The 12,667-nt window shown below is 37.8% G+C and overlaps 1 protein-coding gene across 1 annotated transcript; it reads right to left on the bottom strand.

Annotated features, from left to right (window-relative positions):
* Positions 1 to 2,954: 2,954 nt before the first annotated feature.
* On the bottom strand, positions 2,955 to 3,940 carry LOC147605452 (uncharacterized). Its single transcript, XM_086793365.1, has one exon. The coding sequence runs from the start codon at positions 3,908 to 3,910 to the stop codon at positions 3,332 to 3,334; it is 579 nt and encodes a 192-aa protein (XP_086649491.1). The 5' UTR covers positions 3,911 to 3,940; the 3' UTR covers positions 2,955 to 3,331.
* Positions 3,941 to 12,667: the final 8,727 nt, after the last annotated feature.

The following is a 12,667-nucleotide window of genomic DNA, read 5'->3' as shown; positions in this document are numbered from 1 at the left end:
TCCGATGCAAGTGAGCGTTTAAGGTATTATCAATAGTGGCCCATGCAACTCGTATGGGAGCAGCTGGTGGCGTTAGGAGACAGTCTGTGGACGTTTTTGAGAACAATTAACACAAGTACAAAGCATCTTGAGCAAGACCACACACAACATAACACAGAACTAACTAGAGAGAAGAAACTGCAGTGATTAGGCGAGTCAAAGATAAAATTAGAGAGCAGCAAGAAGTAAAGAGGCACAAGAAGAGAAGGCGCATCACAGATGATGGCGTGAACTATTATCTCATCATTGGCTGTGGTCGCCGCTCCCAGCACTACTTCAACTGAGGCTCTACGTCTCAAGACCAACACCCTTTCTGCATTCAAGTATGGGAATCCCTTGAGCATGGCTAATGGGAGGTGCATACGCTCCATGCTCGTATGGCATCCATACAACGATAAGCTATTCATGACAACATCCCACCTATCACCTCTAACCCTGAAGTAGACCAGGAGCTTTCCGACTTCCAAAGGAAAAACACCGAGGACCCATGGATGGAAAAAGAAGACAACCATGACCTGCAGAAGCCACCATTGACTCGCAACAGCCAGTTTGCGGCGTCTCTCAAAAGCCAGCTTGCAATGCAGATAAAACCAGCACAGATAAGGTCTTATCCTAATTCTCGTTGTGGTTCAAAAAAATTAGAAAAAAGGCTAAGTTTTGAAAAGCATATATTAAAAAAAATTAATACAAATTTTCATCTGAAGGCTATTTTTATGGAAGAGATTGAAATCTTGTGAGTCTCGCCTTCGACAACACATGTTTCAATGATTTCAGCATGGTGGTGGTTATCATTCAACGACTATGCTGCAAGCTAGGGTTCCATGGAAGAGAAGAAGGAATAGGAGGACATGCTTTGGTGCCTGTGCACTTAATTTATGATAATGAATAGTGTTTATTACCCAAAAACTTTGGCCCAAGCAATGAGAAATTGGTTAATTAAAGCCTTTGATCCAAATATAACCTAAACATCTTTGCATTACGACTGTAATTTAGCTGTTCTTATGGAATTGAAAAACCTAGAGTAAACTATGTACTTGATGCATTACGACTGTAATTTAGCTGTTCTTATGGAATTGAAAAACCTAGAGTAAACTATGTACTTGATGATATGAAAAAAGGAAGCCTTTGATTTTCACCATCCATGTACTCCAAATAATTCCATACAGTTGGTCAATAATGAGGACATAAATATCTTCACCGCCATCACTTTTCTGTCCTATTACCAAATTAGTGTTAATGTTTTTAGTTTGAATGGAATAGATTCAATGGTAATTGCTCTGTTTAAATGATCAAAATTAAGAGGTGTTAAAGGGGTGATAATTGCATATTTAATGGAAATTTATATGTGATTTTAAAGAATCTATTGAGAAGAATATGTTAGTGAAATGTAAGCATTAAATGATATTTTTTTCACATATGTGCTTTGTAAAGTGATTGTTATTTATTATGCAACATTATCGTAAAAGGAAATTGAAAAGTTCTATTAAATATAGGTGTGGAGTAATTTAATTGAAGGTAATGTTTTGAACTACATACTAGTGCAATAATTTGGGATGATTAGACTATAATTAACAAGCAATTAACTCTTAAGGAGCATAATAGCCTAATACTTGGCTTGCTCTAAAACCCTATTAAAGGAGATATTTTAAAGTAGAGTATTTACGGGTTAGAGCAGCATTGACATGAGCTCTTTTTCGGATGGACATCAAATTACTCTCCCTTGCGATGGGCACGTTTTTTGCTCTTTCTTCGAATACTCAATGATTTGAGTAAAGATTTATGATTCGTATTTGAAACTTGATGATTATGCTCGATATACGAATTGATAATGGAACTAGATGATGTATTAGGATTTGATGGATGTTATGGAATGTACAGTTTATGGAATTTCTCAATTTGTATGAATTTCAATGATTTGGGATGGATCTTAAGCAAAAATAAATCGAATTATACTCTTGTTGAGATTATTGGATCATAGAATTAGAACAAGAATGTAAACATCTCTCTCTCTCTCTCTCTCTCTCTCTCTCTCTCTCTCTCTCTCTCTCTCTCTCTTTGTCGAAGTCTTATTTTGATCCCAGAATATGGCCTAGATTACATTCATATTTTTCAAGAGGATCTCCATAAGGCTCTCTTTGTCGATCTTACTTCGATCCCAAAATTCAAGCAAACATAGTTTAGGTCTAATTTATTTTTTAGCATGAGAAATATTGTTAACATATGTCCCAAACTATTTTGCGCATAGTACACTGCCCTTTGTTTATGCACATACCATAATAGGTGCTTAAAGTACTTTATACATCACCATGTGTAGACCTATGTACAAGCAAATATAGGTGCTCATTAATGGGCTTGACGTTTTATACGCAATGCTAATTGAATCAAATTTTTCATTCAAGGGTGTCTTTTGAAGTGCAAGCATCTACCACATGGTGCCCATTAAGCCCATTTTGAAACACTTTGGAAAACACATCAATTTTTGGCACACAAACCAAACTTTTAATTTTATATGGTCAAAATTTAAAGCATCCAATTAATGTGCAAGAAGAAGGTTGATTATGACTACATGTATATACAAACTAATGTCAAATATGGGTCCCAAACATTTTCTTTTCATTAATTAGTTGGACGTAGTGAGGAACCTTTGGTTAATTTTTTTGATTTGGAAGGATGTCGATAAAATGACACATCGTAGGGCTGGAGATGTCGGATCCTTCTATTGCCCTAACTTTTTGGCACAGCACAGAGGCGGTAATGAAACTGGGAGCCAAGCTTGCTATGCTTGAGGTTTTGTGCCTGTGAGTGAGAGAGAGAGAGAGAGAGAGAGAGAGAGAGAGAGAGAGAGAGATGTGATACACGAATGAGAGAGAGCCTCTGTGATATATGCGAGAGTGAGAAAGACGGAGAGAGAGATGTGAGACAAAAACACATTAATTTAAAAAAAACATGATGATGCCAAGGTTTATACCTTAGGGTAATGCACTTTAATGGAACAACTCCACATTAATTAATTATTGTGGAGTGAATATGTCTAGTGACTAGTGGAGTGAATATGTATAATGAATGAATATAGGTGCCTGAGTGAATATGTCTCCCCTATACTCTGCCTCCATACTTGACAAGGCAACTGTTGGCTGCTTCCTGGTGCTGCTCTCCATGTAAGGGCACCATTGTGGGAGTAAGAGTGAATATGTAAAATGTGAAACGGGTTATGTACATGAGCCATAAGGAGCAAGGCTTACATATAATAGGCCTTTGGAACAGCAGTGAGTGAACAGGCGCTGTAGAGTGATCAATTCACCACTAAGTTTCCCTCTTCTATAGTCTCTAGTGCAGGTCTCCACAGTCTCGAGCAGCTCTTGGCCGGCTGCACAGGAGACTGCAGTTTCAGACGAGATTCATTAAGAAGCCCTTGGATGAACTCTTGCGCGATCGTCGATGGAGGGGTGGTGAAGAAGGTGGCGTCCTCTCCCTCCTGCATGTGAAGGGAAGGCCATGGGGGGGGAGCTGTGAGTTGCTTCAATGATGATTCCGGGGAGCCTTTGCAGTGGCTGGCGAGCTGCGCAGGCGGAGCGGCCTGCGCACCACCATGATCAGCTTGCAGGTTGAGAGGAGACTCGATTGGAGGGTGTTTAGAAAGAAGGAAGTAGATCTGCCCAAGCTCCATCTCGTCCTCGTCTGACAGAGGGGGAGGACTCATGAAGCGGAGATCATTGGAGTGGCAGATGAAGTGATCAGGGTAGTCGACAGTGAGCTCCCCCACTCTCACCGGCCGGCAGAACTCCTCCACGAGGCCATTGCTGTGCACGAGCTTCACAACGTGCTTGGTCGAGGCAGCATGCCCTATCCCGCACGAGGACATATTGCCCATACGTGCAATCAAGCCTCGTCGCCCTAGCTATTTGTGTTCTCGGGATCCAGTTAAGGCATGACAGCACGTGTGAAAAAGACAAACTCCATCCTTTGACCAGCTCCAGCATGTGACCTATTCCCCACGTACGCGTGGCTCCACTGCTGTTACCGTGTGCTTATCCCCCACGCCAACTCACACTCTTCGTTAATATTATATAGGGCATCTCACACCCTTCCTTAATATTATAGAGTGCTTACACACCATGCCCCCCACGAGCGGCGTCTCACGTCCATTCCTCAGGACGGGAGAGATTTCCATAGGGTATCCAAGGCTCCATCCATGAGCTCTGTGGGGTGTCTCGGCCAACCTTGGTGGACATCCATTAACCATAAACCCTCTACTTTGATGATCAGGATAAGTGCCCATACACCCCTAGTTTCAAATAAGTTCCTCCACAAGTAATACCACATAGGCCCATCCGTCACACAAGTAGTACTTCAACATCCCAAGATGCTGACTTTTGATTGATTGGTGAATATAAATGCAAAAAGTAATGCTTCAAAATGACCTTTCATAACATGAATGCTTCTTACGGACAAAACTAACTTATAGTAAAAGCATTTCTTCATGCACATGATCACATTTGGAATAGACCTCAGTTAGTCTTTATAATCAAAGCATTTTTTCATGGACATGATCACATTTGGAATGGACCTCAATTTGGGCTTTCTTCATGGACATGATCACATATGGAATAGACATCAGTTAGGTTTTATTAAAATAGTGACTTGCATTTCCTTTAAGCTTCCTAAGCACATCAACTTCATCAAGTCAAAATAATCAAATTAATCCACAAAACAAGTGATAAATCATTTTCTTTACTTGACATTGCCTTCACTCTCTACACTTGACATTGCCTTTTGCATTCTTTTATTGCTTACATGCCATATGCTTATATCCTTTAGCTAGGGGACAAATCAAAAACTTCTTGGCAAACAACCCTTTCATTCTCTCTCATGATGCATTTTCTTCTTTAGTGCTCATTTTGTTTAAGCTTGTTTAAGGTCTTGTTTTGTTTGTTTTCCTTAACTTACTAAATAAATGGGTCAGTCCATCTTAACATACTACACATCACATGCTCCAATCTTTCATCTCAATTATGAGTTATTGTTTATTATTCTAATAGAAATCAATCTGTGTCAAGTGTAGGGCAAGGAGCCATATCAGTCCCATCCAAATCTTTTCTACTAGTAGTGAATTGTACCTTCTTTACATGTCACATTGTTACCAAAATTTATTTTTTATTATCATGGTAAGACGAGAGAATGTGTGGTTAATAAGGATAAAGTATTAATCAATAATATATACACAACAAACCTTTGTGGGCTCACCGTTTAAGGACACCGCCCAAGTTCAAAAATTCACAATTCACAATTTACAAATTGTTTTCCATATAAGAAATTGCACATTATATTTGTTCATTTCAATGAATTCATGTCAAATTAAAAGCCCTAAAGTGATGGTCTACCAAATCACTCAATAACATTCATGTTGAAATTTGGGATTGCATACTACCTAAATTACTTTTTAATAGCATGGTAAGATGAGAGAAAGTGTGGCTAAGGAGGATAAAGTATTAATATTTACAACAACACACCTTTGTGGGCTCACCTTTTTAGAACACGATCCAAGTTAAAAATATATATATTTTCTCATTTCAATGATTTCATGTCAAGTTAAAAGTCCTAAAGTGATGGACTACCAGATCACTCAATAACATTCATGTTGAAATTCGGGATTGTATATTGTATTTGGAGAGAGGAAAGGGATTTTTCTTTATATCTGGTACTTGAGGGGAGGCAATACTTCTCTCATTTATATAGTTATAATTCTCAAAGGCTAGTTGTTGAGGTGGAATAAAGAGATTGAATCAACAAGAGCTGAGAATGTGTAGCCATAATTGATGTCATGGTGGGTGGTGTACTCAATAACATAGACACTACACACATGGAGTGTGGTAGTCACATGCTTAATGTGCTGCTTGACATGAGATCCATATATACTTATAATAGGTGGTGTACTTAATCACATGGACACTACACACAACATTGTTGCAGACAAAATAGGTAATATTTCTTGAAAACGAGAAACATTTGGCATCTTTCAAAGATTCCATAAAAAGGTTCACTTTTTACCTCTTTTTGAAAAGTACTCTACACATGCATACAACAGCACCAAAAAATGATATTATTTTACACACTTTGCATGTCTCTTATAAAAATTGACATGAAAAAAACTTGGTTTTGCTTACTTTTTGAGATTATAATTGAAAATCTAACAATAAATTTTAAAAAACATGCCAAAATAGAGACACTGTTTATCATTGCCATCTTCAAATTGATACAACTCTAAAAAGGAGTGATTTTCTAGACATACAACTCATGGCATAGTTATGGTTTGTCTTAATCATTGCTACCTATACCATCACCATCATTAGTTGATGTGCCTTTTCCTCAAAAGGTACATGAGACATCCTCTTCTTCACTATCCAGAAATACATTTTTTTCTTCTGTGGACACTTTAAGCTTAGACTCCTTGGGTCTGCTGCCATGTTAGCACGTTTGAGGATGTGATACAGCGTGCAACTATAAAAAACTATTAGTTTATATGAATATTTACAAAAAATTTATCTTGATACAATTATTATCTTAATTCTAAAACCCTATTTTAGCTCTTGATGAGAGTAGTATTAAAATCCAATTTTAAGCTCTTGAGGATCACGATTCACAAATTACAAATTAATATATACCATTTTTAGGGGAGTTTGTTACGTATAGATGAATTTTAAAATATCATAAGTAAGCTTATATTTTAAAGTTATCTAATTTTTTAAAAAAGTTACATACACATTTTTAAAGAAAATGTATCCTTGATGTATTAAATGAGTTTAGAAAGCATGAAAAAGCTCGCTTGAAGAAAAAAAAGGTTTAAACTTTCCAAAATACATTTTTTGTAAAATATCAGGCGGGGGCTTGGGTTCGAATCTTATTGGTTACTACACATAGTAAGGATTTTTTAGCAATAACATTTGCAGCCAATTTAATGTAGAGCAACAACTTTTCAACTAAAGTTGATATTTTGTATCAACTTGATGCAAAACATCAACTTTTTGACTAAGAATTGATGTTTTGCATTAATTTGATGTAAAACATCAACTTTCTACACAAAACACCAACTTTTGACAAAACTTGATCACAATTTTGCATCAACATCATATGCAAAACATTAATTTTTAGTCTAAAAGTTGATGTAAAACATTAACTTTTGTACAAAATTTGATGTTTTTTTATCAAAGTTGATGCAAAATATCAACTTTATCACAAAACTTGATGTTTTGCATCAAGTTTCAGATGCCCTGGAGAAGAAAGTTGAAGGATCGGAGGTCAAATTTCATAAACCGCCTGATTTTACGATTTTGTCTACGTTGGCATAACTTGTTTCACAAATTTTGAGTACCAACATGATGCTGTTTCGGTGCGATTTGCAGACGTTATAGAGCGATTTAAAAATGCTTTCACAAATGGCCGGATTTTACAATTCTGTCTACGTTGGCATGCTGAGACAACCTGTTCCACAAATTTGAGTACCAACATGATCCTGTTTTGGTGCGATTTGCAAATGCTATAGACCGATTTGTAACGTTTGCAAATCGCTCTATAATGTCTGTAAATCGCACCGAAACAGGGTCATGTTGATACTCAAAATTTTTCGAACAAGTCATCTGACCATGTGCGAGACCTCCGATCCTCTAACTTTCTTCTCTGAAGCATCTGAAACTTGATGCAAAACATCAAGTTTTGTGGTAAAGTTGATGCTTTGCTCTTTAACATTGATGCAAGAAATCAACTCTTTGCCTAAAAATTGATGTTTTGCATCAACTTTGATGTAAAACATCAACTTTTAGAAAAAAAAAGACAATGATTGTGGGGCTTCTTTTCATAACTTTGAAATATTTTTAGATATTTTATAAGAAATTTTTTATTTCGAGAAGGGGGGTGATAAGTCTAAGAAGAAAGACAAATGCAACTATTGTTGGAAGCCACACAATTATAAAATTGAATACAAAAAAGGGTGGATAAGTAGAAGAAAGAGTTAGGCATGGCTGTGGGTGATGGATCAGCCCAAGTGCTCAAAAGGAGTTAACAAAACTATGCACAAGATGATTGGACATTCATTGTGCACTGCAATTATGACCCTTCTCTCCATGGTGTATGAATGTCAGTGAGAGATCAACATGTTTAGTATACTAATAGTGGTACTAGCAAGCACATTACTTCTTAGTGTGATTTGTTTTCCTCCCTTTTGGCTTCTCCTCAAGGAGGCATTGTCGCATGTGCAAGTAACTCCTTATATTCAGTGAGAGGAGTTGGTAAGGTTCTCATAAATCTTGTTTTCTGCTAGGTACTAGAAAGAGCTTTGTGTTAGTCCCTCTGCCAATTGCTAGGGCAGGCTTAGTGGGTTAGATTTGTTGATGATAAGTGTACAGTTCATGACCGGAGTGTTGGAGAAAATCATTTGCTGGGATTTATAGGTTGGACAGGTAGTATGAGAAATTGGCACACATGCTATAAGTTAGACGGAGCTATGGCATGCATGTTTTGGTCACTTGAATTTGGGTAGTTTGTTGCACCTTAAAAGGCAAGAGATGGTGTTTGAGTTGCCAAAGCTTGAGGCCTGCTACCAAAGCATGTATGTGAGGGGTGCATTTTGGGCAACATGCAGTGGTGGGCATCGTTCCCGAAAGATGGATCAGTAAGGGTTGTCCAGAAGTTATAGCTTATACATAGTATGCATGTGGTCTTATGGAGACACCATCAATTAGGGGATATCTCTACTTCATGACTTTTATTGATGATTACTCAAGGCACACTTGGGTGTATCCATTGATAAAAGAAAAAGAGGTTTTTTTTCATGATTTAGACACTTTGCTTCTATCATTGAAAATGGGTTTGCATGTAAAATTGGCACCCTTTGTATAGATTAAGTGGGGAGTATATGTGTCAAAGAAGTTTCATGCATATATGGCTGAAAGCGGCATAAAGCATTAATGCACAGTTCCTTACACACCTCAACAGAATTGTGTGGCTGAGAGGAAGAAAAAATCTCTCATGGAAATAGCACGTTGCATGGTGAAAGGTTGGGATAGGCTGGAATGTACCTCATGTCTTTTGGTTGGAGATAGTTACGTAAGCCACTTATGTACTAAATAGATGCCCTACCAAGGCCCTGCAGATAATTTTCCCTTATGAAGCTTGGAATGACATGAAGTCCTTTTTAGCTCATTTATGAGTTTTTGGTTGTCTTGATTATGCTTTTGTGCCTAAGCAACAATGCAATAAGCTAGATAAAAAGGCGGTAAAATGCATTTTTGTGGTAAAATGCATTTTTTGTGGGATATAGCTCAAAGAAAAGGGTATAGACTCTACCATCCCCAACCACCACAAGGCAGATTTTGGTGAGTAGAGATGTTGTTTTGTAGAGACGTGCCCATGCTTTTATGTAAAAAATAAAAAAATGTATGCTTAGCTTATTACAACCAAAAACCCAAAAAATTTTAAAAAAGTGTTGTCGTTCTGCCCCTCGCTGCCACCCACCCGTCTACACAAAAAAAGAAACAAAACAACACATTAAATTAAAAAAAACACAATGCACACACACGCACACACAAAACACGCACAACACACACACTCACCCAACACACGCACTCACCTGACACAAATGACACGCACATGCACACGGCCTTTTAAAAAAAATAAAAAATAAAAAAATTATACATTATTTTACATGTATCTCTTTTTTTTTCTTTTTTCTTTTTTTTCTTTTTATAACATTATATTTCTTTAATATGATGTATACTTAGTATTATTTTATTATTTAACTTTTTTAAATATTTCTTTATTTATTTTTGTAAAAACATTGATAAAATTTTTTTTAAAAATCTTAAAAAAAATAAACTCTTACAAAAACATTAAAACATTTAAAAATTTTGCATTTTCAATGAAAATAAGGGATTTAGAAAAAACAAAAACTTAAAAAAATCTCTTTTTCTCTTTCTTTAAGTTCTTTTTCTTTTCCACTTTCTCTCTCTTTCTTTTCCTTTTTCTTTTTTTGGTTCTCTTTCGCTTTACTTCTTTTTTCCTTCTTTATCACCAAATTGGCCATACATGCCATATGAAAATGCCAAGTTTGACACTAATGCATTTGCCCACAGCAAACCACAGTGCAAGGTATTGTTAAATCCCACTACTTCCATATGTGCTACCCAAACAAAGGCATATACACTATAAATCCTCAGCATACCAAACTAGCCAAAGGAGCTCTAGACCACCCTTGTTACAATGGAAACTTGAGTTCGTGGATGCTTGGTTTTGTGTCACAAAATTATATGAGGTGGTTCTAGCTGGTTTCATGACCCTGCTATTCTTGATACCACCTAGCTTAAGATCAAATCATCAACTTGATCTTGTTTTACCAGGTCATTCAATAAGACGAGTGCTTAGAGATAAATGCTCTGAGGGAAGTGCATTATAGCTTAACCCTATCATTCTTGGGCACCCAGAAAGCCTAGAATTGATTGCACTAACCATTAGAATAGATACTGAAGGCTTTGAATGGTTGAAACTTCCCCAACAACACAACTTGAAAGCTCTGGTGGGGGCGAGCTGATGATGGATTTAACGTTCATAGAGGGGATCGCACTAGCATACAAGAAAACCTTAGGCTAGGAGAAGGCGACATGGCATCTTTGTTTGGTTCCTTAGATGAAGCCCAAGACGACGTAAGACGACCAAGCATTAGTACTAACACACTAGCTAGTTAGTGACGCTAGCCCAAACACCACTCCCAACCAAAACCTTATGCCTAATGGCCGAACCAAGGAGGAAGTTGAAAGAGTAACAGCCATGTGGCGAGCTTTTAATGCAATGAAAGAAGAAATGGAGATTTGTGCTCAACAAAGGCTAGCAGTTCAACCCTCCCAAGCTGACCCCATAGCTCCCACATCACTAACACAAACTTAACCAGAGGCTATCCCTTCAACCATGTCCTCTAACACAAACTTAACCAGAGGCTATCCCTTCAACCATGTCCTCTAATGTTGGCCAATGCTGGCCAATGGTAGCTCAACTTCTAGAGGACCCTTAAACACATGGACAAATGGATTGCTCAAGGTCCAAGACTGGCATTACAATATGAAGCAGCAAGTTCTTATGGATTTGGCTACGCAACAACTATATAGTATTAATTGGCAATAAATCTTATTATTTATTGTTGTTTTTAAAAAAGGTGCTGAGAACTTGCGAGAGGTTTCCAATTACCTCATGAGCATGAGGTTGCCAATTACCTCATGAGCATAACCAACTCTACCCTATCCCTAGTGGATCTGGAGTTGAACCAAGCCAAATCCCATTAGACTTTACAAATGAAGAGTTAGAGAACACCCAGTCTACACAACCCTCAAAAGTAGCACTTGAAAAAAAAATGCATTTTAGAGTGCCAAACTCTATAATGAATCTAGAACCTCAAGAGGTACACGAGCCGTTAGTGCCCCTTAAGAATTTTGATACAACCTACCTTAGAGACTCTAAAGAGATCTGACAAATGTTGCTCCATTCTCTAGAGGATATTTGAGCACATGGACGATAGGGATACTCAAAAGTGTAGATTGGGATTACAACATTGAGACCCAACTACTCAAGGACTTGTCCACCCACCGAATCTATGGTCCTTTGGCAAGAAATTGTGCAAACTATATCTAGTACCATGAAATGAACTGAGCATCTTGAAGTGGTTACCAATTGCATTGTGAAGGTAGTCAATTGCTTGCAACCGCCCTTCTTGTCACCAAGAAATGCTATCCTTTGGCTTGGCAATCACTTATTCAAGTAGCCATCGAGGACCTTGGAATCAAACTGAGTCTTCATTTGATGATGATGGGACTGGATCACTCTGTGGAAGAAATGAGAAAAGATCAAAACATTATTACTCATGCCAAGAAATCTCAAAAGTTGTCAAAGGCAAATGCACCTATAGTTGCTCAAGCCTCTAAGCAAGGGGACAAGCCATTAGCCAATTCATGAATTGCATCTAGTATGACATCCTTGGGATTTTTGACAAATCCATCAACTGCTCCACAAAATCAAGAAAAGGTCCAAGAACCAGCTAGCACAAGAATAAAGCAAAAAGAGCTTTTACAAGGTCCAAGAACCAACTAGCACAAGCATAAAGCAAAAAGAGCTTTTACAAGCACACCGCTATTAGAGAGGAAATTCTTGGATTTGGGTCCTAAGATATCTGAACAGAAACAACTCCACCACCAGTAGCAATCGCTTCACTGAGAACAGACCAGGGCAAGGCAATTATGGATGTGTCTACAACTTCCCCACCTCTCCAAACTTGGCTACCTAAAGATTTTGAGAGCACAACATAGCTCAGGAAGGCGGCATTCAAACCAAGATTCAACATCAAAAATCCATAGACCTCGTTGCCAAGAGGCTTCTTCACCCATCAAAGCATCAACTCATGTTACTACACTCCAACTCTTTAGTGCAACACCCCCTCAAGAGGAAACAGACATGCCAAAACATCATAAAGAGTACCTATGCCAAATTCACTCTTATGAAGCACATTGCTACCTCTTCATTTGGATGTAAGCGCTTCTTAAGCACTCACATGTGTACCATCACATATGTAAGGTCCCTCCCAAGCCATGTATGT

Source organism: Cibotium barometz, chromosome 59 (assembly GCF_041138505.1).
Source record: "Cibotium barometz isolate CiBa-2024 chromosome 59, ASM4113850v1, whole genome shotgun sequence".
In the NCBI taxonomy this organism is placed as follows: domain Eukaryota; kingdom Viridiplantae; phylum Streptophyta; class Polypodiopsida; order Cyatheales; family Cibotiaceae; genus Cibotium; species Cibotium barometz.
The sequence above is the reverse complement of the archived record's forward strand: the minus strand, read 5'-3'. Positions and strand labels throughout refer to the sequence as shown.